The sequence below is a fragment of the Falco naumanni genome, chromosome 3, assembly GCF_017639655.2.
Source record: "Falco naumanni isolate bFalNau1 chromosome 3, bFalNau1.pat, whole genome shotgun sequence".
Taxonomy (NCBI): Eukaryota; Metazoa; Chordata; class Aves; order Falconiformes; family Falconidae; genus Falco; species Falco naumanni.
In genome coordinates this window covers 18,066,840-18,088,438 of record NC_054056.1, presented here as the reverse complement: position 1 = coordinate 18,088,438, position 21,599 = coordinate 18,066,840, and the positions used below count along the sequence as shown (strand labels likewise).

At 59.2% G+C, this 21,599-nt stretch overlaps 3 protein-coding genes and 1 pseudogene across 3 annotated transcripts; all 4 read left to right on the top strand.

The window, feature by feature from the left end:
• Positions 1 to 356: 356 nt before the first annotated feature.
• LOC121084408 (acrosin-like) lies at positions 357 to 2,360 on the top strand (the record flags this gene model as incomplete). Its single annotated transcript, XM_040585794.1, has 4 exons — positions 357 to 592; positions 854 to 1,119; positions 1,406 to 1,551; positions 2,022 to 2,360. Coding segments are annotated over exons 1-4 (912 nt in total), but the record flags the coding sequence as incomplete, so codon positions are not given.
• Positions 2,361 to 5,340: 2,980 nt separating this feature from the next.
• On the top strand, positions 5,341 to 8,366 carry LOC121084410 (annotated as a pseudogene).
• Positions 8,367 to 10,553: 2,187 nt separating this feature from the next.
• Positions 10,554 to 13,709, top strand: LOC121084409 (acrosin-like). Its single transcript, XM_040585796.1, has 5 exons — positions 10,554 to 10,796; positions 11,080 to 11,280; positions 11,544 to 11,809; positions 12,097 to 12,242; positions 12,712 to 13,709. Exons 1-5 carry the CDS (start codon positions 10,657 to 10,659, stop codon positions 13,063 to 13,065), a joined length of 1,107 nt encoding a protein of 368 aa, XP_040441730.1. The 5' UTR covers positions 10,554 to 10,656; the 3' UTR covers positions 13,066 to 13,709.
• A 2,188-nt stretch (positions 13,710 to 15,897) lies between these two features.
• On the top strand, positions 15,898 to 18,729 carry LOC121084402 (acrosin-like). Its single transcript, XM_040585790.1, has 4 exons — positions 15,898 to 16,623; positions 16,885 to 17,150; positions 17,437 to 17,582; positions 18,052 to 18,729. Exons 1-4 carry the CDS (start codon positions 16,463 to 16,465, stop codon positions 18,403 to 18,405), a joined length of 927 nt encoding a protein of 308 aa, XP_040441724.1. The 5' UTR covers positions 15,898 to 16,462; the 3' UTR covers positions 18,406 to 18,729.
• The last annotated feature ends 2,870 nt before the right edge of the window (positions 18,730 to 21,599 follow it).

Below are 21,599 nucleotides of genomic sequence, written 5' to 3'. Positions count from 1 at the left end.
CCTCCTTGCAGCTGCCACGTGTCACTGGCAGGGATGGATTTGCTGCTCCTCCTCCTCGTCCTGCTGGCCATGTGCTGTCCTGCGTACGGCACATGGGACAGCTGTGGGTAAGTGGCCCGAGGCTCTGGGAGGGAGCTTGGGCAAGCCCTTGTGGGCTTGGCTGGAGGGCAGCCAGTGTGGGAGGCTCATTTCCTTGCCAGCACGCAGGCTGTTGGCAGTACTCACCTACGGGGCTAAAGCAGAAAGAGGCAGGGTGTGGACACACGCGTGCCCCACAGGCTTCCCCAGCCCTGCTGGCCAGGCAGCGCCTTGTGGGGAGGGAAGACGGACTGACCGTGAGCCGTAGGGGTGCCAGCCATCCAGCAGGACACTAAGGAGTTTCTCTTTACAGAGGGACCTGCGGGCTCCGGCCCACGGCTTTTCCATATGGCATGTCGCGCGTTGTGGGTGGCACAGATGCCCAGGCAGGGGCCTGGCCCTGGATCGTCAGCATCCAGAACCCCTGGCAAGCGGGCACGGGTCATACCTGCGGAGGCTCCCTCATCAGCGCACAGTGGGTCCTGACAGCAGCCCACTGCTTCATCGAGGCCAGGTAAGGCGTCGCCGGGAACGCGCATAGCCCCACAACACTAGCGCTTGCCCCGTGCGCAGCAGCACGGGCTACTCCCGCCCCGTTTCCTCGCAGGACGCCCAGGGCCTGGGTGCTCCTTGAGCCTGAGGCACACGAGGCCAGTCCCACCCTCCCGAGCGCTGCTCTCCTCTCTCCCTCGGCAAGCAGAAGGCAGGGCAACTGCTGGGCTGCTGCAGCACGTGGCTGTGCTCCCTCTGAGTCCTCTCCCCATTTGCCTTCCAGCTACATCACCATGTGGCGCGTGGTGATCGGTGCCACCCGGCTGACTCAGCTGGGCCCTGAGGCCCAGGTGCGCAACATCAAGCGGCTGCTCCTTCACCAAGGCTACAGTAACATCACGCAGAGCAACGACATTGCCTTGCTGGAGCTGGACCAGCCTGTGCAGTGCAACGCCTACGTTCAGCTTGCCTGCGTGCCCGATGCCTCGCTGAGAGTCTCGCAGCTGAAAAACTGCTACATCAGCGGCTGGGGTGCCACGACTGCAAGATGTGAGTACCGCGGAAGTACTCGTGTGCCGAGCGCAAGCTTGGCACGCTCGGGGCCATTGCTTGGGCTTCCTGACAGCAGAGGCCAGAGCCCCAGTCAGGCTGCGGGGACGTATGCCTCTTGAGAGATGGGCCTGAGCCCTTTCCCCAGAGCAAGGCGGAAGGGAAATGCCGCTATAACGCCTCTCAGGATGCAAAGCCAAGCGCGGGCGAGGCAAGGGATTCCGCCAGGCAGGGGAGGAGAAGTGCCAGTGAGCTGCTGCTTGCTAATTCCTTCCTGTGCTCACAGCTGGACGATCAACGGATGTGCTGCAGGAGGCCCAGGTCCGCCTCATTGATGTCAACGTCTGTAACAGCAGCCGGTGGTACAGAGGGGCCATCCACACGCACAACGTCTGTGCTGGCTATCCGCAGGGCGGCATTGACACCTGCCAGGTAGGAGCGTGCTACGAGCCAAGCCCCATAGCACAGGCAGCCCCGCCACACGCAACTACGCCAACATGGCCCGGCATGTGCTTGGCCTGGCCAGTGCCCCTCCCACTTCAGGTCCCCACCGCCGGGGGGGCTTATACCCCCTTCCCCATCGGCAGGGCCCCTGCCCAGCGCCCCTCTTGTCCCAGAGGCATGGCGCTCTGCCCAGAAAGCCCTCCTAGTGTTCTTGGCAGACCATGGCTCCCCATCCCAAGCCTGCCACAGCTCTCTCCCACACACCCACCATCCCCGTGCAGTGAGGAGAGCCAGCCCCACCTTACAAGCCCACCACCCCTTCCCAGGCAAGGCTCGCTCGACACAGCCTCGCTCTGCAGGGAACACAGCTCCGGCAGGTGCCGTCAGAGAGAAGGAGCCAACCCCCGTGCTGACGGTGGCCACCCAACAACCCCTTTGTCCTCTCTCCTCCTCTGCAGGGGGACAGCGGTGGGCCTCTCGTCTGCCAAGACAGCAGTGCAGACTACTTCTGGCTTGTTGGTGTCACCAGCTGGGGGAGAGGCTGTGCCAGAGCCAGGCAGCCCGGAGTTTACACCTCCACTCAGCACTTCTACGACTGGATCCTGCTACAGATGGGCCTGCGCCCAGCAGTGAGGGCTACTCCAACAGCACGCGCTTGGAGTCATTTTGTCACCACGTCAAGCCCCGTTGCGAGGCCAAGGCCCACAGCAGCACAGTGGGGCGGCTCCTGCCCATTTCCAGTCCAGAAGCTGCTGGACTTCTTTAGCCGGCTGCAGGAGCTCCTGCAGTACCTAAGGGGAAAAAACGGTGTGAGCAGCAGGACAAACGGCACGCAGGGCAGGCTGCAGTGTGCCACCACCGTTTCCTTTGGGGCAATGCCTGCCGATGCAAAGGCCACCTCAGCGTCAAAGGGCTGCTCTGCCCTGCGCCCGTGCCTCGGGATGCACACACCTGATGAGGCTGACCACATGCTTGAAATAAAATGTTTCGGTGCTCACAGCAAACCAGGCTTCAGCTCAAGTCAGTCTCCTGTGCGAGGCAAGGACTTCCACGCCCGGCACCTGCCAAGCGAGGCAGGCTGCAGGCAGACAAGGCGGGCACAAAGGGAAAGAGTCCCTGCAAAGGGCTGAAAGTGGGCCTGCTCAGGGAGGAGGGGGAGGCTGCACTGGAGGAAGGGAACACAGGTCATCACGCCCTGGAGGGCTTGGGGAAAGGAGCTGGAAACACAGAACGTCTTTGGCCAGCTCCTGGTGGGATCCCGCTGCGCTTGTGGATGAGCCACAAGTGACCCTGAAACTGGACTCTCATGACCCAGGACAGACGCGTCTAGAAAGACCCAAGGGTTGCGCTGAGGATTTGGGGAAGGAGCTTGCCTTCGAGCCCCACATATGCCACAGACTTCATTTCCATCCTGTGTCGCGGTTTAACCCCGGCTGGCAACCAAACGCTACCGGCAACCAAACGCCATGCAGCCACTTGCGCACTCCCCCCCACCCGGAGGGGTGGGGAGGAGAACCAGAAAGCAATGTAAAGCTGGAGGGTTGAGATAAGAACAATGTAATAATTTAGACAGAAGAAAGAGTGAAGAACAACAGTAACAATACCAAGAAGAAGAATAACAACAACAACAACAACAATAACGATTAGGATGGAAAGGTGGGGGAAAAGGGTAAAATCAAAAGGAAGGGAGAAGGAAAAAAAAGGAAATGATGCACAGTACAACTGCTCACCACCCGCTGACCGATGCCCAGCCAGTCCCTGAGCAAGAATCCCCCCCGCCAGCTAACCCTCCAAGTTTCTATACCAAGCATGACGTCCCACGGGACGGAATACCTCTGTGGCTGCTTCACGTCAGCTGACCTGGCTGTGTCCCTTCCCAGTCTCTTGTGCCCCTCCAGCACTCTGGCTGGCAAGGCCCAAGAAACCAAAAAGGCCTTGACTTAGCAGAAACGCCAGGCAGCAACAACCGAAAACATCAGTGCAGCTACCAACATTGTTCTCACATCATAGCCAAAACACAGCACTTCACTAGCTACGAAGAAGAAAGTTAACTCCATCCCAGCTGAAACCAGGACACGGGGCCATCTCCTACTCGGCATGTGCTGCACAGGTCTTTGTAGCCTTCTTGATCGGTGCTGACGTGCGGAATCAAACTCTACAACTCAAGGAGGGTTATCAAGCAGGCATGTTTATCGGGGCTCCGGCTGCAAGGGGGATCGCTCCTCCTCACTTGCACACCCAAGGCTTAAGTAAGCAGATCCCTATTACACAGAAGCATACGTATTCATTAGATTCCCAAGAAAAGGCGGGGTTATTACCATTCGGTCCAGGAACTCAGTATCATAAGCCTCCTCACTCTGGCGCGGGTGCGTTGACACCTGCTGGTCCTGGGCTGGGCTCTCTGGGAGGAAGGCTCGCACCCTTCCTCAGGATGTACTTTTCCCTTTGGCGCGCAGTGCTGAGGAGTCCACACCAGCAAGCGCAGAACCAGGTTGCACTGGTTCTCTTCCCGGCTCGTACATCTTGCAGACAACATAGTTCTTGCTTACAACGTAGCTAGTCGATCGGTATCGACACGTGCAGACCGTAGTGTCCTTGTTAGTCAGTCCGTTAAACACAAGTGCTGAAGCACCAGTTGCAAGGTCTGCATATTTACCGAATGATTTTCAGCTTGAACTCTCTCCGTGCAGAGTCTTTACTTCTGAGCGTCATGGCCTGTGACCGCCTTGCTGCCATCCGAAAAGCCCTGCACACTGGGACCCTCCTAGGTGGCAGAGCTTGTGTCCACACGGCAGCAGCTGCCTTGGGCCAGGGGGTTGCTCAGCCCAGCAGCACCAGGAAGTGTGGAATTGAAACCGGGAGCGAAGCCGCTAAGACAAAACCAGTACCCTATGAAGTTGGAATCCTGGCTCGGACTGGAGCCTAGAAGTCATAATTGCCTAAAACAGGGGTTGTTGCAAAGCCACATGCCCAGGAGCAGCATGTAGTACAACATCTAAGGGCTGTTAATCAAATAGCGATTGACCAACACCCGGTGCTGCCTAATCCTCCCGCTTTGTTAACAGCGACAGGTGATTCTAATGTCTGTTTTACAGCATTGGACTTCGAAGGCGCCTTCTTTGGCGTTCTGATTGTACGTCCTCGGCCGTGCGTAGCAGGTGCCACAACTGCCCTCTTCAGTGTTGGTCCAGAACCGCAATCCAACCCAGAGATGTGCTGCGTGTGCCTTTCCCTGTGCTGCGTGAAGGAAGGTTGGCACTGCTGGGCTAGGCTTGGCTTCTTTGGCTTGCCCGTCATTGCTTGCCTGCCACGACCATCAAAAGAGTGTCTCTTCAAGAGCCAAGCACGCGCGTGCTGCCTCTAGTGGTTGCGTTCTCTGTTGTGTGTCTCTTTATTGGGAAGGAGCAGGTGGCAAAGGGCTGCCGAGAGCAGGGCGGCAGTGACCTTTGCAAAGAGGGTAGCGACGCCACGCTTGGTTTTTCCTGTGAGCTGTTAGCAGGCAGAGCCGGGAGCCAGGCGCTGCTGCCTGCCACGGGGCCTGCCCACCCTCATCGCGCAAAGGGAGCATTCCGCGGGGCTCTGTGGGGGCTGTGCGATCCCAGCTCCTGCCTCCTGTCCTGCTTGGAACCCCTCCTGTTGCCCCCCCCTCCCCGCAGAGGCCACCACGCCCAGCCCCGTGGCAACCAGCCACTCTGTGACATCACCCCCGGGGCCAAGGGCATCCTGGGCAATGCGAGTTCAGGGGGCAGTATGTTGGCGGCTGCACTGGCAGTGACAAGCCCTCCTCCTTGCAGCTGCCACGTGTCACTGGCAGGGATGGATTTGCTGCTCCTCCTCCTCGTCCTGCTGGCCATGTGCTGTCCTGCGTACGGCACATGGGACAGCTGTGGGTAAGTGGCCCGAGGCTCTGGGAGGGAGCTTGGGCAAGCCCTTGTGGGCTTGGCTGGAGGGCAGCCAGTGTGGGAGGCTCATTTCCTTGCCAGCACGCAGGCTGTTGGCAGTACTCACCTACGGGGCTAAAGCAGAAAGAGGCAGGGTGTGGACACACGCGTGCCCCACAGGCTTCCCCAGCCCTGCTGGCCAGGCAGCGCCTTGTGGGGAGGGAAGACGGCTGACCGTGAGCCGTAGGGGTGCCAGCCATCCAGCAGGACACTAAGGAGTTTCTCTTTACAGAGGGACCTGCGGGCTCCGGCCCACGGCTTTTCCATATGGCATGTCGCGCGTTGTGGGTGGCACAGATGCCCAGGCAGGGGCCTGGCCCTGGATCGTCAGCATCCAGAACCCCTGGCAAGCGGGGCACGGGTCATACCTGCGGAGGCTCCCTCATCAGCGCACAGTGGGTCCTGACAGCAGCCCACTGCTTCATCGAGGCCAGGTAAGGCGTCGCCGGGAACGCGCATAGCCCCACAACACTAGCGCTTGCCCCCGTGCGCAGCAGCACGGGCTACTCCCGCCCCGTTTCCTCGCAGGACGCCCAGGGCCTGGGTGCTCCCTGAGCCTGAGGCACGCGAGGCCAGTCCCACCCTCCCGAGCGCTGCTATCCTCTCTCCCTCGGCAAGCAGAAGGCAGGGCAACTGCTGGGCTGCTGCAGCACGTGGCTGTGCTCCCTCTGAGTCCTCTCCCCATTTGCCTTCCAGCTACATCACCATGTGGCGCGTGGTGATCGGTGCCACCCCGGCTGACTCAGCTGGGCCCTGAGGCCCAGGTGCGCAACATCAAGCGGCTGCTCCTTCACCAAGGCTACAGTAACATCACGCAGAGCAACGACATTGCCTTGCTGGAGCTGGACCAGCCTGTGCAGTGCAACGCCTACGTTCAGCTTGCCTGCGTGCCTGATGCCTCGCTGAGAGTCTCGCAGCTGAAAAACTGCTACATCAGCGGCTGGGGTGCCACGACTGCAAGATGTGAGTACCGCGGAAGTACTCGTGTGCCGAGCGCAAGCTTGGCACGCTCGGGGCCATTGCTTGGGCTTCCTGACAGCAGAGGCCAGAGCCCCAGTCAGGCTGCGGGGATGTATGCCTCTTGAGAGATGGGCCTGAGCCCTTTCCCCAGAGCAAGGCGGAAGGGAAATGCCGCTATAACGCCTCTCAGGATGCAAAGCCAAGCGCGGGCGAGGCAAGGGATTCCGCCAGGCAGGGGAGGAGAAGTGCCAGTGAGCTGCTGCTTGCTAATTCCTTCCTGTGCTCACAGCTGGACGATCAACGGATGTGCTGCAGGAGGCCCAGGTCCACCTCATTGATGTCAACGTCTGTAACAGCAGCCGGTGGTACAGAGGGGCCATCCACACGCACAACGTCTGTGCTGGCTATCCGCAGGGCGGCATTGACACCTGCCAGGTAGGAGCGTGCTATGAGCCAAGCCCCGTAGCACAGGCAGCCCCGCCACACGCAACTACGCCAACATGGCCCGGCATGTGCTTGGCCTGGCCAGTGCCCCTCCCACTTCAGGTCCCCACCGCCGGGGGGGCTTATACCCCCTTCCCCATCGGCAGGCCCCTGCCCAGCGCCCCTCTTGTCCCAGAGGCATGGCGCTCTGCCCAGAAAGCCCTCCTAGTGTTCTTGGCAGACCATGGCTCCCCATCCCAAGCCTGCCACAGCTCTCTCCCACACACCCACCATCCCCGTGCAGTGAGGAGAGCCAGCCCCACCTTACAAGCCCACCAGCCCTTCCCAGGCAAGGCTCGCTCGACACAGCCTCGCTCTGCAGGGAACACAGCTCCGGCAGGTGCCGTCAGAGAGAAGGAGCCAACCCCCGTGCTGACGGTGGCCACCCAACAACCCCTTTGTCCTCTCTCCTCCTCTGCAGGGGGACAGCGGTGGGCCTCTCGTCTGCCAAGACAGCAGTGCAGACTACTTCTGGCTTGTTGGTGTCACCAGCTGGGGGAGAGGCTGTGCCAGAGCCAGGCAGCCCGGAGTTTACACCTCCACTCAGCACTTCTACGACTGGATCCTGCTACAGATGGGCCTGCGCCCAGCAGTGAGGGCTACTCCAACAGCACGCGCTTGGAGTCATTTTGTCACCACCTCAAGCCCCGTTGCGAGGCCAAGGCCCACAGCAGCACAGTGGGGCGGCTCCTGCCCATTTCCAGTCCAGAAGCTGCTGGACTTCTTTAGCCGGCTGCAGGAGCTCCTGCAGTACCTAAGGGGAAAAACGGTGTGAGCAGCAGGACAAACGGCACGCAGGGCAGGCTGCAGTGTGCCACCACCGTTTCCTTTGGGGCAATGCCTGCCGATGCAAAGGCCACCTCAGCGTCAAAGGGCTGCTCTGCCCTGCGCCCGTGCCTCGGGATGCACACACCTGATGAGGCTGACCACATGCTTGAAATAAAATGTTTCGGTGCTCACAGCAAACCAGGCTTCAGCTCAAGTCAGTCTCCTGTGCGAGGCAAGGACTTCCACGCCCGGCACCTGCCAAGCGAGGCAGGCTGCAGGCAGACAAGGCGGGCACAAAGGGAAAGAGTCCCTGCAAAGGGCTGAAAGTGGGCCTGCTCAGGGAGGAGGGGGAGGCTGCACTGGAGGAAGGGAACACAGGTCATCACGCCCTGGAGGGCTTGGGGAAAGGAGCTGGAAACACAGAACGTCTTTGGCCAGCTCCTGGTGGGATCCCGCTGCGCTTGTGGATGAGCCACAAGTGACCCTGAAACTGGACTCTCATGACCCAGGACAGACGCGTCTAGAAAGACCCAAGGGTTGCGCTGAGGATTTGGGGAAGGAGCTTGCCTTCGAGCCCCACATATGCCACAGACTTCATTTCCATCCTGTGTCGCGGTTTAACCCCGGCTGGCAACCAAACGCTACCGGCAACCAAACGCCATGCAGCCACTTGCGCACTCCCCCCCACCCGGAGGGGTGGGGAGGAGAACCAGAAAGCAATGTAAAGCTGGAGGGTTGAGATAAGAACAATGTAATAATTTAGACAGAAGAAAGAGTGAAGAACAACAGTAACAATACCAAGAAGAAGAATAACAACAACAACAACAACAGTAACGATTAGGATGGAAAGGTGGGGGAAAAGGGTAAAATCAAAAGGAAGGGAGAAGGAAAAAAAGGAAATGATGCACAGTACAACTGCTCACCACCCGCTGACCGATGCCCAGCCAGTCCCTGAGCAAGAATCCCCCCGCCAGCTAACCCTCCAAGTTTCTATACCAAGCATGACGTCCCACGGGACGGAATACCTCTGTGGCTGCTTCACGTCAGCTGACCTGGCTGTGTCCCTTCCCAGTCTCTTGTGCCCCTCCAGCACTCTGGCTGGCAAGGCCCAAGAAACCAAAAAGGCCTTGACTTAGCAGAAACGCCAGGCAGCAACAACCGAAAACATCAGTGCAGCTACCAACATTGTTCTCACATCATAGCCAAAACACAGCACTTCACTAGCTACGAAGAAGAAAGTTAACTCCATCCCAGCTGAAACCAGGACACGGGGCCATCTCCTACTCGGCATGTGCTGCACAGGTCTTTGTAGCCTTCTTGATCGGTGCTGACGTGCGGAATCAAACTCTACAACTCAAGGAGGGTTATCAAGCAGGCATGTTTATCGGGGCTCCGGCTGCAAGGGGGATCGCTCCTCCTCACTTGCACACCCAAGGCTTAAGTAAGCAGATCCCTATTACACAGAAGCATACGTATTCATTAGATTCCCAAGAAAAGGCGGGGTTATTACCATTCGGTCCAGGAACTCAGTATCATAAGCCTCCTCACTCTGGCGCGGGTGCGTTGACACCTGCTGGTCCTGGGCTGGGCTCTCTGGGAGGAAGGCTCGCACCCTTCCTCAGGATGTACTTTTCCCTTTGGCGCGCAGTGCTGAGGAGTCCACACCAGCAAGCGCAGAACCAGGTTGCACTGGTTCTCTTCCCGGCTCGTACATCTTGCAGACAACATAGTTCTTGCTTACAACGTAGCTAGTCGATCGGTATCGACACGTGCAGACCGTAGTGTCCTTGTTAGTCAGTCCGTTAAACACAAGTGCTGAAGCACCAGTTGCAAGGTCTGCGTATTTACCGAAATATTTTCAGCTTGAACTCTCTCCGTGCAGAGTCTTTACTTCTGAGCATCATGGCCTGTGACCGCCTTGCTGCCATCCGAAAAGCCCTGCACACTGGGACCCTCCTAGGTGGCAGAGCTTGTGTCCACACGGCAGCAGCTGCCTTGGGCCAGGGGGTTGCTCAGCCCAGCAGCACCAGGAAGTGTGGAATTGAAACCGGGAGCGAAGCCGCTAAGACAAAACCAGTACCCTATGAAGTTGGAATCCTGGCTCGGACTGGAGCCTAGAAGTCATAATTGCCTAAAACAGGGGTTGTTGCAAAGCCACATGCCCAGGAGCAGCATGTAGTACAACATCTAAGGGCTGTTAATCAAATAGCGATTGACCAACACCCGGTGCTGCCTAATCCTCCCGCTTTGTTAACAGCGACAGGTGATTCTAATGTCTGTTTTACAGCATTGGACTTCGAAGGCGCCTTCTTTGGCGTTCTGATTGTACGTCCTCGGCCGTGCGTAGCAGGTGCCACAACTGCCCTCTTCAGTGTTGGTCCAGAACCGCAATCCAACCCAGAGATGTGCTGCGTGTGCCTTTCCCTGTGCTGCGTGAAGGAAGGTTGGCACTGCTGGGCTAGGCTTGGCTTCTTTGGCTTGCCCGTCATTGCTTGCCTGCCACGACCATCAAAAGAGTGTCTCTTCAAGAGCCAAGCACGCGCGTGCTGCCTCTAGTGGTTGCGTTCTCTGTTGTGTGTCTCTTTATTGGGAAGGAGCAGGTGGCAAAGGGCTGCCGAGAGCAGGGCGGCAGTGACCTTCACAAAGAGGTAGCGACGCCACGCTTGGTTTTTCCTGTGAGCTGTTAGCAGGCAGAGCCGGGAGCCAGGCGCTGCTGCCTGCCACGGGGCCTGCCCACCCTCATCGCGCAAAGGGAGCATTCCGCGGGGCTCTGTGGGGGCTGTGCGATCCCAGCTCCTGCCTCCCGTCCTGCTTGGAACCCCTCCTGTTGCCCCCCCCTCCCCGCAGAGGCCACCACGCCCAGCCCCGTGGCAACCAGCCACTCTGTGACATCACCCCCGGGGCCAAGGGCATCCTGGGCAACGCGAGTTCAGGGGGCAGTATGTTGGCGGCTGCACTGGCGGTGACAAGCCCTCCTCCTTGCAGCTGCCACGTGTCACTGGCAGGGATGGATTTGCTGCTCCTCCTCCTCGTCCTGCTGGCCCTGTGCTGTCCTGCGTACGGCACATGGGACAGCTGTGGGTAAGTGGCCCGAGGCTCTGGGAGGGAGCTTGGGCAAGCCCTTGTGGGCTTGGCTGGAGGGCAGCCAGTGTGGGAGGCTCATTTCCTTGCCAGCACGCAGGCTGTTGGCAGTACTCACCTACGGGGCTAAAGCAGAAAGAGGCAGGGTGTGGACACACGCGTGCCCCACAGGCTTCCCCAGCCCTGCTGGCCAGGCAGCGCCTTGTGGGGAGGGAAGACGGCTGACCGTGAGCCGTAGGGGTGCCAGCCATCCAGCAGGACACTAAGGAGTTTCTCTTTACAGAGGGACCTGCGGGCTCCGGCCCACGGCTTTTCCATATGGCATGTCGCGCGTTGTGGGTGGCACAGATGCCCAGGCAGGGGCCTGGCCCTGGATCGTCAGCATCCAGAACCCCTGGCAAGCGGGCACGGGTCATACCTGCGGAGGCTCCCTCATCAGCGCACAGTGGGTCCTGACAGCAGCCCACTGCTTCATCGAGGCCAGGTAAGGCATCGCCGGGAACGCGCATAGCCCCACAACACTAGCGCTTGCCCCCGTGCGCAGCAGCACGGGCTACTCCCCGCCCCGTTTCCTCGCAGGACGCCCAGGGCCTGGGTGCTCCTTGAGCCTGAGGCACACGAGGCCAGTCCCACCCTCCCGAGCGCTGCTATCCTCTCTCCCTCGGCAAGCAGAAGGCAGGGCAACTGCTGGGCTGCTGCAGCACGTGGCTGTGCTCCCTCTGAGTCCTCTCCCCATTTGCCTTCCAGCTACATCACCATGTGGCGCGTGGTGATCGGTGCCACCCAGCTGACTCAGCTGGGCCCTGAGGCCCAGGTGCGCAACATCAAGCGGCTGCTCCTTCACCAAGGCTACAGTAACATCACGCAGAGCAACGACATTGCCTTGCTGGAGCTGGACCAGCCTGTGCAGTGCAACGCCTACGTTCAGCTTGCCTGCGTGCCTGATGCCTCGCTGAGAGTCTCGCAGCTGAAAAACTGCTACATCAGCGGCTGGGGTGCCACGACTGCAAGATGTGAGTACCGCGGAAGTACTCGTGTGCCGAGCGCAAGCTTGGCACGCTCGGGGCCATTGCTTGGGCTTCCTGACAGCAGAGGCCAGAGCCCCAGTCAGGCTGCGGGGACGTATGCCTCTTGAGAGATGGGCCTGAGCCCTTTCCCCCAGAGCAAGGCGGAAGGAAAATGCCGCTATAACGCCTCTCAGGATGCAAAGCCAAGCGCGGGCGAGGCAAGGGATTCCGCCAGGCAGGGGAGGAGAAGTGCCAGTGAGCTGCTGCTTGCTAATTCCTTCCTGTGCTCACAGCTGGACGATCAACGGATGTGCTGCAGGAGGCCCAGGTCCGCCTCATTGATGTCAACGTCTGTAACAGCAGCCGGTGGTACAGAGGGGCCATCCACACGCACAACGTCTGTGCTGGCTATCCGCAGGGCGGCATTGACACCTGCCAGGTAGGAGCGTGCTACGAGCCAAGCCCCATAGCACAGGCAGCCCCGCCACACGCAACTACGCCAACATGGCCCGGCATGTGCTTGGCCTGGCCAGTGCCCCTCCCACTTCAGGTCCCCACCGCCGGGGGGGCTTATACCCCCTTCCCCATCGGCAGGCCCCTGCCCAGTGCCCCTCTTGTCCCAGAGGCATGGCGCTCTGCCCAGAAAGCCCTCCTAGTGTTCTTGGCAGACCATGGCTCCCCATCCCAAGCCTGCCACAGCTCTCTCCCACACACCCACCATCCCCGTGCAGTGAGGAGAGCCAGCCCCACCTTACAAGCCCACCACCCCTTCCCAGGCAAGGCTCGCTCGACACAGCCTCGCTCTGCAGGGAACACAGCTCCGGCAGGTGCCGTCAGAGAGAAGGAGCCAACCCCCGTGCTGACGGTGGCCACCCAACAACCCCTTTGTCCTCTCTCCTCCTCTGCAGGGGGACAGCGGTGGGCCTCTCGTCTGCCAAGACAGCAGTGCAGACTACTTCTGGCTTGTTGGTGTCACCAGCTGGGGGAGAGGCTGTGCCAGAGCCAGGCAGCCCGGAGTTTACACCTCCACTCAGCACTTCTACGACTGGATCCTGCTACAGATGGGCCTGCGCCCAGCAGTGAGGGCTACTCCAACAGCACGCGCTTGGAGTCATTTTGTCACCACCTCAAGCCCCGTTGCGAGGCCAAGGCCCACAGCAGCACAGTGGGGCGGCTCCTGCCCATTTCCAGTCCAGAAGCTGCTGGACTTCTTTAGCCGGCTGCAGGAGCTCCTGCAGTACCTAAGGGGAAAAACGGTGTGAGCAGCAGGACAAACGGCACGCAGGGCAGGCTGCAGTGTGCCACCACCGTTTCCTTTGGGGCAATGCCTGCCGATGCAAAGGCCACCTCAGCGTCAAAGGGCTGCTCTGCCCTGCGCCCGTGCCTCGGGATGCACACACCTGATGAGGCTGACCACATGCTTGAAATAAAATGTTTCGGTGCTCACAGCAAACCAGGCTTCAGCTCAAGTCAGTCTCCTGTGCGAGGCAAGGACTTCCACGCCCGGCACCTGCCAAGCGAGGCAGGCTGCAGGCAGACAAGGCGGGCACAAAGGGAAAGAGTCCCTGCAAAGGGCTGAAAGTGGGCCTGCTCAGGGAGGAGGGGGAGGCTGCACTGGAGGAAGGGAACACAGGTCATCACGCCCTGGAGGGCTTGGGGAAAGGAGCTGGAAACACAGAACGTCTTTGGCCAGCTCCTGGTGGGATCCCGCTGCGCTTGTGGATGAGCCACAAGTGACCCTGAAACTGGACTCTCATGACCCAGGACAGACGCGTCTAGAAAGACCCAAGGGTTGCGCTGAGGATTTGGGGAAGGAGCTTGCCTTCGAGCCCCACATATGCCACAGACTTCATTTCCATCCTGTGTCGCGGTTTAACCCCGGCTGGCAACCAAACGCTACCGGCAACCAAACGCCATGCAGCCACTTGCGCACTCCCCCCCACCCGGAGGGGTGGGGAGGAGAACCAGAAAGCAATGTAAAGCTGGAGGGTTGAGATAAGAACAATGTAATAATTTAGACAGAAGAAAGAGTGAAGAACAACAGTAACAATACCAAGAAGAAGAATAACAACAACAACAACAACAATAACGATTAGGATGGAAAGGTGGGGGAAAAGGGTAAAATCAAAAGGAAGGGAGAAGGAAAAAAAGGAAATGATGCACAGTACAACTGCTCACCACCCGCTGACCGATGCCCAGCCAGTCCCTGAGCAAGAATCCCCCCGCCAGCTAACCCTCCAAGTTTCTATACCAAGCATGACGTCCCACGGGACGGAATACCTCTGTGGCTGCTTCACGTCAGCTGACCTGGCTGTGTCCCTTCCCAGTCTCTTGTGCCCCTCCAGCACTCTGGCTGGCAAGGCCCAAGAAACCAAAAAGGCCTTGACTTAGCAGAAACGCCAGGCAGCAACAACCGAAAACATCAGTGCAGCTAACAACATTGTTCTCACATCATAGCCAAAACACAGCACTTCACTAGCTACGAAGAAGAAAGTTAACTCCATCCCAGCTGAAACCAGGACACGGGGCCATCTCCTACTCGGCATGTGCTGCACAGGTCTTTGTAGCCTTCTTGATCGGTGCTGACGTGCGGAATCAAACTCTACAACTCAAGGAGGGTTATCAAGCAGGCATGTTTATCGGGGCTCCGGCTGCAAGGGGGATCGCTCCTCCTCACTTGCACACCCAAGGCTTAAGTAAGCAGATCCCTATTACACAGAAGCATACGTATTCATTAGATTCCCAAGAAAAGGCGGGGTTATTACCATTCGGTCCAGGAACTCAGTATCATAAGCCTCCTCACTCTGGCGCGGGTGCGTTGACACCTGCTGGTCCTGGGCTGGGCTCTCTGGGAGGAAGGCTCGCACCCTTCCTCAGGATGTACTTTTCCCTTTGGCGCGCAGTGCTGAGGAGTCCACACCAGCAAGCGCAGAACCAGGTTGCACTGGTTCTCTTCCCGGCTCGTACATCTTGCAGACAACATAGTTCTTGCTTACAACGTAGCTAGTCGATCGGTATCGACACGTGCAGACCGTAGTGTCCTTGTTAGTCAGTCCGTTAAACACAAGTGCTGAAGCACCAGTTGCAAGGTCTGCATATTTACCGAATGATTTTCAGCTTGAACTCTCTCCGTGCAGAGTCTTTACTTCTGAGCGTCATGGCCTGTGACCGCCTTGCTGCCATCCGAAAAGCCCTGCACACTGGGACCCTCCTAGGTGGCAGAGCTTGTGTCCACACGGCAGCAGCTGCCTTGGGCCAGGGGGTTGCTCAGCCCAGCAGCACCAGGAAGTGTGGAATTGAAACCGGGAGCGAAGCCGCTAAGACAAAACCAGTACCCTATGAAGTTGGAATCCTGGCTCGGACTGGAGCCTAGAAGTCATAATTGCCTAAAACAGGGGTTGTTGCAAAGCCACATGCCCAGGAGCAGCATGTAGTACAACATCTAAGGGCTGTTAATCAAATAGCGATTGACCAACACCCGGTGCTGCCTAATCCTCCCGCTTTGTTAACAGCGACAGGTGATTCTAATGTCTGTTTTACAGCATTGGACTTCGAAGGCGCCTTCTTTGGCGTTCTGATTGTACGTCCTCGGCCGTGCGTAGCAGGTGCCACAACTGCCCTCTTCAGTGTTGGTCCAGAACCGCAATCCAACCCAGAGATGTGCTGCGTGTGCCTTTCCCTGTGCTGTGTGAAGGAAGGTTGGCACTGCTGGGCTAGGCTTGGCTTCTTTGGCTTGCCCGTCATTGCTTGCCTGCCACGACCATCAAAAGAGTGTCTCTTCAAGAGCCAAGCACGCGCGTGCTGCCTCTAGTGGTTGCGTTCTCTGTTGTGTGTCTCTTTATTGGGAAGGAGCAGGTGGCAAAGGGCTGCCGAGAGCAGGGCGGCAGTGACCTTCGCAAAGAGGTAGCGACGCCACGCTTGGTTTTTCCTGTGAGCTGTTAGCAGGCAGAGCCGGGAGCCAGGCGCTGCTGCCTGCCACGGGGCCTGCCCACCCTCATCGCGCAAAGGGAGCATTCCGTGGGGCTCTGTGGGGGCTGTGCGATCCCAGCTCCTGCCTCCCGTCCTGCTTGGAACCCCTCCTGTTGCCCCCCCCTCCCCGCAGAGGCCACCACGCCCAGCCCCGTGGCAACCAGCCACTCTGTGACATCACCCCCGGGGCCAAGGGCATCCTGGGCAACGCGAGTTCAGGGGGCAGTATGTTGGCGGCTGCACTGGCGGTGACAAGCCCTCCTCCTTGCAGCTGCCACGTGTCACTGGCAGGGATGGATTTGCTGCTCCTCCTCCTCGTCCTGCTGGCCATGTGCTGTCCTGCGTACGGCACATGGGACAGCTGTGGGTAAGTGGCCCGAGGCTCTGGGAGGGAGCTTGGGCAAGCCCTTGTGGGCTTGGCTGGAGGGCAGCCAGTGTGGGAGGCTCATTTCCTTGCCAGCACGCAGGCTGTTGGCAGTACTCACCTACGGGGCTAAAGCAGAAAGAGGCAGGGTGTGGACACACGCGTGCCCCACAGGCTTCCCCAGCCCTGCTGGCCAGGCAGCGCCTTGTGGGGAGGGAAGACGGCTGACCGTGAGCCGTAGGGGTGCCAGCCATCCAGCAGGACACTAAGGAGTTTCTCTTTACAGAGGGACCTGCGGGCTCCGGCCCACGGCTTTTCCATATGGCATGTCGCGCGTTGTGGGTGGCACAGATGCCCAGGCAGGGGCCTGGCCCTGGATCGTCAGCATCCAGAACCCCTGGCAAGCGGGCACGGGTCATACCTGCGGAGGCTCCCTCATCAGCGCACAGTGGGTCCTGACAGCAGCCCACTGCTTCATCGAGGCCAGGTAAGGCGTCGCCGGGAACGCGCATAGCCCCACAACACTAGCGCTTGCCCCGTGCGCAGCAGCACGGGCTACTCCCGCCCCGTTTCCTCGCAGGACGCCCAGGGCCTGGGTGCTCCTTGAGCCTGAGGCACACGAGGCCAGTCCCACCCTCCCGAGCGCTGCTATCCTCTCTCCCTCGGCAAGCAGAAGGCAGGGCAACTGCTGGGCTGCTGCAGCACGTGGCTGTGCTCCCTCTGAGTCCTCTCCCCATTTGCCTTCCAGCTACATCACCATGTGGCGCGTGGTGATCGGTGCCACCCGGCTGACTCAGCTGGGCCCTGAGGCCCAGGTGCGCAACATCAAGCGGCTGCTCCTTCACCAAGGCTACAGTAACATCACGCAGAGCAACGACATTGCCTTGCTGGAGCTGGACCAGCCTGTGAAGTGCAACGCCTACGTTCAGCTTGCCTGCGTGCCTGATGCCTCGCTGAGAGTCTCGCAGCTGAAAAACTGCTACATCAGCGGCTGGGGTGCCACGACTGCAAGATGTGAGTACCGCGGAAGTACTCGTGTGCCGAGCGCAAGCTTGGCACGCTCGGGGCCATTGCTTGGGCTTCCTGACAGCAGAGGCCAGAGCCCCAGTCAGGCTGCGGGGACGTATGCCTCTTGAGAGATGGGCCTGAGCCCTTTCCCCAGAGCAAGGCGGAAGGGAAATGCCGCTATAACGCCTCTCAGGATGCAAAGCCAAGCGCGGGCGAGGCAAGGGATTCCGCCAGGCAGGGGAGGAGAAGTGCCAGTGAGCTGCTGCTTGCTAATTCCTTCCTGTGCTCACAGCTGGACGATCAACGGATGTGCTGCAGGAGGCCCAGGTCCGCCTCATTGATGTCAACGTCTGTAACAGCAGCCGGTGGTACAGAGGGGCCATCCACACGCACAACGTCTGTGCTGGCTATCCGCAGGGCGGCATTGACACCTGCCAGGTAGGAGCGTGCTACGAGCCAAGCCCCATAGCACAGGCAGCCCCGCCACACGCAACTACGCCAACATGGCCCGGCATGTGCTTGGCCTGGCCAGTGCCCCTCCCACTTCAGGTCCCCACCGCCGGGGGTGCTTATACCCCCTTCCCCATCGGCAGGCCCCTGCCCAGCGCCCCTCTTGTCCCAGAGGCATGGCGCTCTGCCCAGAAAGCCCTCCTAGTGTTCTTGGCAGACCATGGCTCCCCATCCCAAGCCTGCCACAGCTCTCTCCCACACACCCACCATCCCCGTGCAGTGAGGAGAGCCAGCCCCACCTTACAAGCCCACCACCCCTTCCCAGGCAAGGCTCGCTCGACACAGCCTCGCTCTGCAGGGAACACAGCTCCGGCAGGTGCCGTCAGAGAGAAGGAGCCAACCCCCGTGCTGACGGTGGCCACCCAACAACCCCTTTGTCCTCTCTCCTCCTCTGCAGGGGGACAGCGGTGGGCCTCTCGTCTGCCAAGACAGCAGTGCAGACTACTTCTGGCTTGTTGGTGTCACCAGCTGGGGGAGAGGCTGTGCCAGAGCCAGGCAGCCCGGAGTTTACACCTCCACTCAGCACTTCTACGACTGGATCCTGCTACAGATGGGCCTGCGCCCAGCAGTGAGGGCTACTCCAACAGCACGCGCTTGGAGTCATTTTGTCACCACCTCAAGCCCCGTTGCGAGGCCAAGGCCCACAGCAGCACAGTGGGGCGGCTCCTGCCCATTTCCAGTCCAGAAGCTGCTGGACTTCTTTAGCCGGCTGCAGGAGCTCCTGCAGTACCTAAGGGGAAAAACGGTGTGAGCAGCAGGACAAACGGCACGCAGGGCAGGCTGCAGTGTGCCACCACCGTTTCCTTTGGGGCAATGCCTGCCGATGCAAAGGCCACCTCAGCGTCAAAGGGCTGCTCTGCCCTGCGCCCGTGCCTCGGGATGCACACACCTGATGAGGCTGACCACATGCTTGAAATAAAATGTTTCGGTGCTCACAGCAAACCAGGCTTCAGCTCAAGTCAGTCTCCTGTGCGAGGCAAGGACTTCCACGCCCGGCACCTGCCAAGCGAGGCAGGCTGCAGGCAGACAAGGCGGGCACAAAGGGAAAGAGTCCCTGCAAAGGGCTGAAAGTGGGCCTGCTCAGCGAGGAGGGGGAGGCTGCACTGGAGGAAGGGAACACAGGTCATCACGCCCTGGAGGGCTTGGGGAAAGGAGCTGGAAACACAGAACGTCTTTGGCCAGCTCCTGGTGGGATCCCGCTGCGCTTGTGGATGAGCCACAAGTGACCCTGAAACTGGACTCTCATGACCCAGGACAGACGCGTCTAGAAAGACCCAAGGGTTGCGCTGAGGATTTGGGGAAGGAGCTTGCCTTCGAGCCCCACATATGCCACAGACTTCATTTCCATCCTGTGTCGCGGTTTAACCCCGGCTGGCAACCAAACGCTACCGGCAACCAAACGCCATGCAGCCACTTGCGCACTCCCCCCCACCCGGAGGGGTGGGGAGGAGAACCAGAAAGCAATGTAAAGCTGGAGGGTTGAGATAAGAACAATGTAATAATTTAGACAGAAGAAAGAGTGAAGAACAACAGTAACAATACCAAGAAGAAGAATAACAACAACAATAACAATTAGGATGGAAAGGTGGGGGAAAAGGGTAAAATCAAAAGGAAGGGAGAAGGAAAAAAAGGAAATGATGCACAGTACAACTGCTCACCACCCGCTGACCGATGCCCAGCCAGTCCCTGAGCAAGAATCCCCCCGCCAGCTAACCCTCCAAGTTTCTATACCAAGCATGACGTCCCACGGGACGGAATACCTCTGTGGCTGCTTCACGTCAGCTGACCTGGCTGTGTCCCTTCCCAGTCTCTTGTGCCCCTCCAGCACTCTGGCTGGCAAGGCCCAAGAAACCAAAAAGGCCTTGACTTAGCAGAAACGCCAGGCAGCAACAACCGAAAACATCAGTGCAGCTAACAACATTGTTCTCACATCATAGCCAAAACACAGCACTTCACTAGCTACGAAGAAGAAAGCTAACTCCATCCCAGCTGAAACCAGGACACGGGGCCATCTCCTACTCGGCATGTGCTGCACAGGTCTTTGTAGCCTTCTTGATCGGTGCTGACGTGCGGAATCAAACTCTACAACTCAAGGAGGGTTATCAAGCAGGCATGTTTATCGGGGCTCCGGCTGCAAGGGGGATCGCTCCTCCTCACTTGCACACCCAAGGCTTAAGTAAGCAGATCCCTATTACACAGAAGCATACATATTCATTAGATTCCCAAGAAAAGGCGGGGTTATTACCATTCGGTCCAGGAACTCAGTATCATAAGCCTCCTCACTCTGGCGCGGGTGCGTTGACACCTGCTGGTCCTGGGCTGGGCTCTCTGGGAGGAAGGCTCGCACCCTTCCTCAGGATGTACTTTTCCCTTTGGCGCGCAGTGCTGAGGAGTCCACACCAGCAAGCGCAGAACCAGGTTGCACTGGTTCTCTTCCCGGCTCGTACATCTTGCAGACAACATAGTTCTTGCTTACAACGTAGCTAGTCGATCGGTATCGACACGTGCAGACCGTAGTGTCCTTGTTAGTCAGTCCGTTAAACACAAGTGCTGAAGCACCAGTTGCAAGGTCTGCATATTTACCGAATGATTTTCAGCTTGAACTCTCTCCGTGCAGAGTCTTTACTTCTGAGCGTCATGGCCTGTGACCGCCTTGCTGCCATCCGAAAAGCCCTGCACACTGGGACCCTCCTAGGTGGCAGAGCTTGTGTCCACACGGCAGCAGCTGCCTTGGGCCAGGGGGTTGCTCAGCCCAGCAGCACCAGGAAGTGTGGAATTGAAACCGGGAGCGAAGCCGCTAAGACAAAACCAGTACCCTATGAAGTTGGAATCCTGGCTCGGACTGGAGCCTAGAAGTCATAATTGCCTAAAACAGGGGTTGTTGCAAAGCCACATGCCCAGGAGCAGCATGTAGTACAACATCTAAGGGCTGTTAATCAAATAGCGATTGACCAACACCCGGTGCTGCCTAATCCTCCCGCTTTGTTAACAGCGACAGGTGATTCTAATGTCTGTTTTACAGCATTGGACTTCGAAGGCGCCTTCTTTGGCGTTCTGATTGTACGTCCTCGGCCGTGCGTAGCAGGTGCCACAACTGCCCTCTTCAGTGTTGGTCCAGAACCGCAATCCAACCCAGAGAGAGCAGGGACACGAAGCCTGCCAGAGGGCGTTGCTGTGGCTGACATAGCCAGCGAGGACTGTGCTGCGTGTGCCTTTCCCTGTGCTGCGTGCAGGAAGGTTGGCACTGCTGGGCTAGGCTTGGCTTCTTTGGCTTGCCCGTCACTGCTTGCCTGCCACGACCATCAAAAGAGTGTCTCTTCAAGAGCCAAGCACGCGCGTGCTGCCTCTAGTGGTTGCGTTCTCTGTTGTGTGTCTCTTTATTGGGAAGGAGCAGGTGGCAAAGGGCTGCCGAGAGCAGGGCGGCAGTGACCTTCGCAAAGAGGGTAGCGACGCCACGCTTGGTTTTTCCTGTGAGCTGTTAGCAGGCAGAGCCGGGAGCCAGGCGCTGCTGCCTGCCACGGGGCCTGCCCACCCTCATCGCGCAAAGGGAGCATTCCGCGGGGCTCTGTGGGGGCTGTGCGATCCCAGCTCCTGCCTCCCGTCCTGCTTGGAACCCCTCCTGTTGCCCCCCCCTCCCCGCAGAGGCCACCACGCCCAGCCCCGTGGCAACCAGCCACTCTGTGACATCACCCCCGGGGCCAAGGGCATCCTGGGCAACGCGAGTTCAGGGGGCAGTATGTTGGTGGCTGCACTGGCGGTGACAAGCCCTCCTCCTTGCAGCTGCCACGTGTCACTGGCAGGGATGGATTTGCTGCTCCTCCTCCTCGTCCTGCTGGCCATGTGCTGTCCTGCGTACGGCACATGGGACAGCTGTGGGTAAGTGGCCCGAGGCTCTGGGAGGGAGCTTGGGCAAGCCCTTGTGGGCTTGGCTGGAGGGCAGCCAGT

Bases quoted from the DNA above. Each gene is read 5' to 3' on its own strand.
- LOC121084409 (XM_040585796.1), top strand. From the start codon at position 10,657: ATGTTGGCGGCTGCACTGGCGGTGACAAGCCCTCCTCCTTGCAGCTGC. The intron at 11,281-11,543 runs GTAAGGCATCGC...TTTGCCTTCCAG, and splicing joins CACTGCTTCATCGAGGCCAG to CTACATCACCATGTGGCGCG. The intron at 11,810-12,096 runs GTGAGTACCGCG...CTGTGCTCACAG, and splicing joins GGGTGCCACGACTGCAAGAT to CTGGACGATCAACGGATGTG.
- LOC121084402 (XM_040585790.1), top strand. From the start codon at position 16,463: ATGTCGCGCGTTGTGGGTGGCACAGATGCCCAGGCAGGGGCCTGGCCC. The intron at 16,624-16,884 runs GTAAGGCGTCGC...TTTGCCTTCCAG, and splicing joins CACTGCTTCATCGAGGCCAG to CTACATCACCATGTGGCGCG. The intron at 17,583-18,051 runs GTAGGAGCGTGC...CCTCCTCTGCAG, and splicing joins GCGGCATTGACACCTGCCAG to GGGGACAGCGGTGGGCCTCT.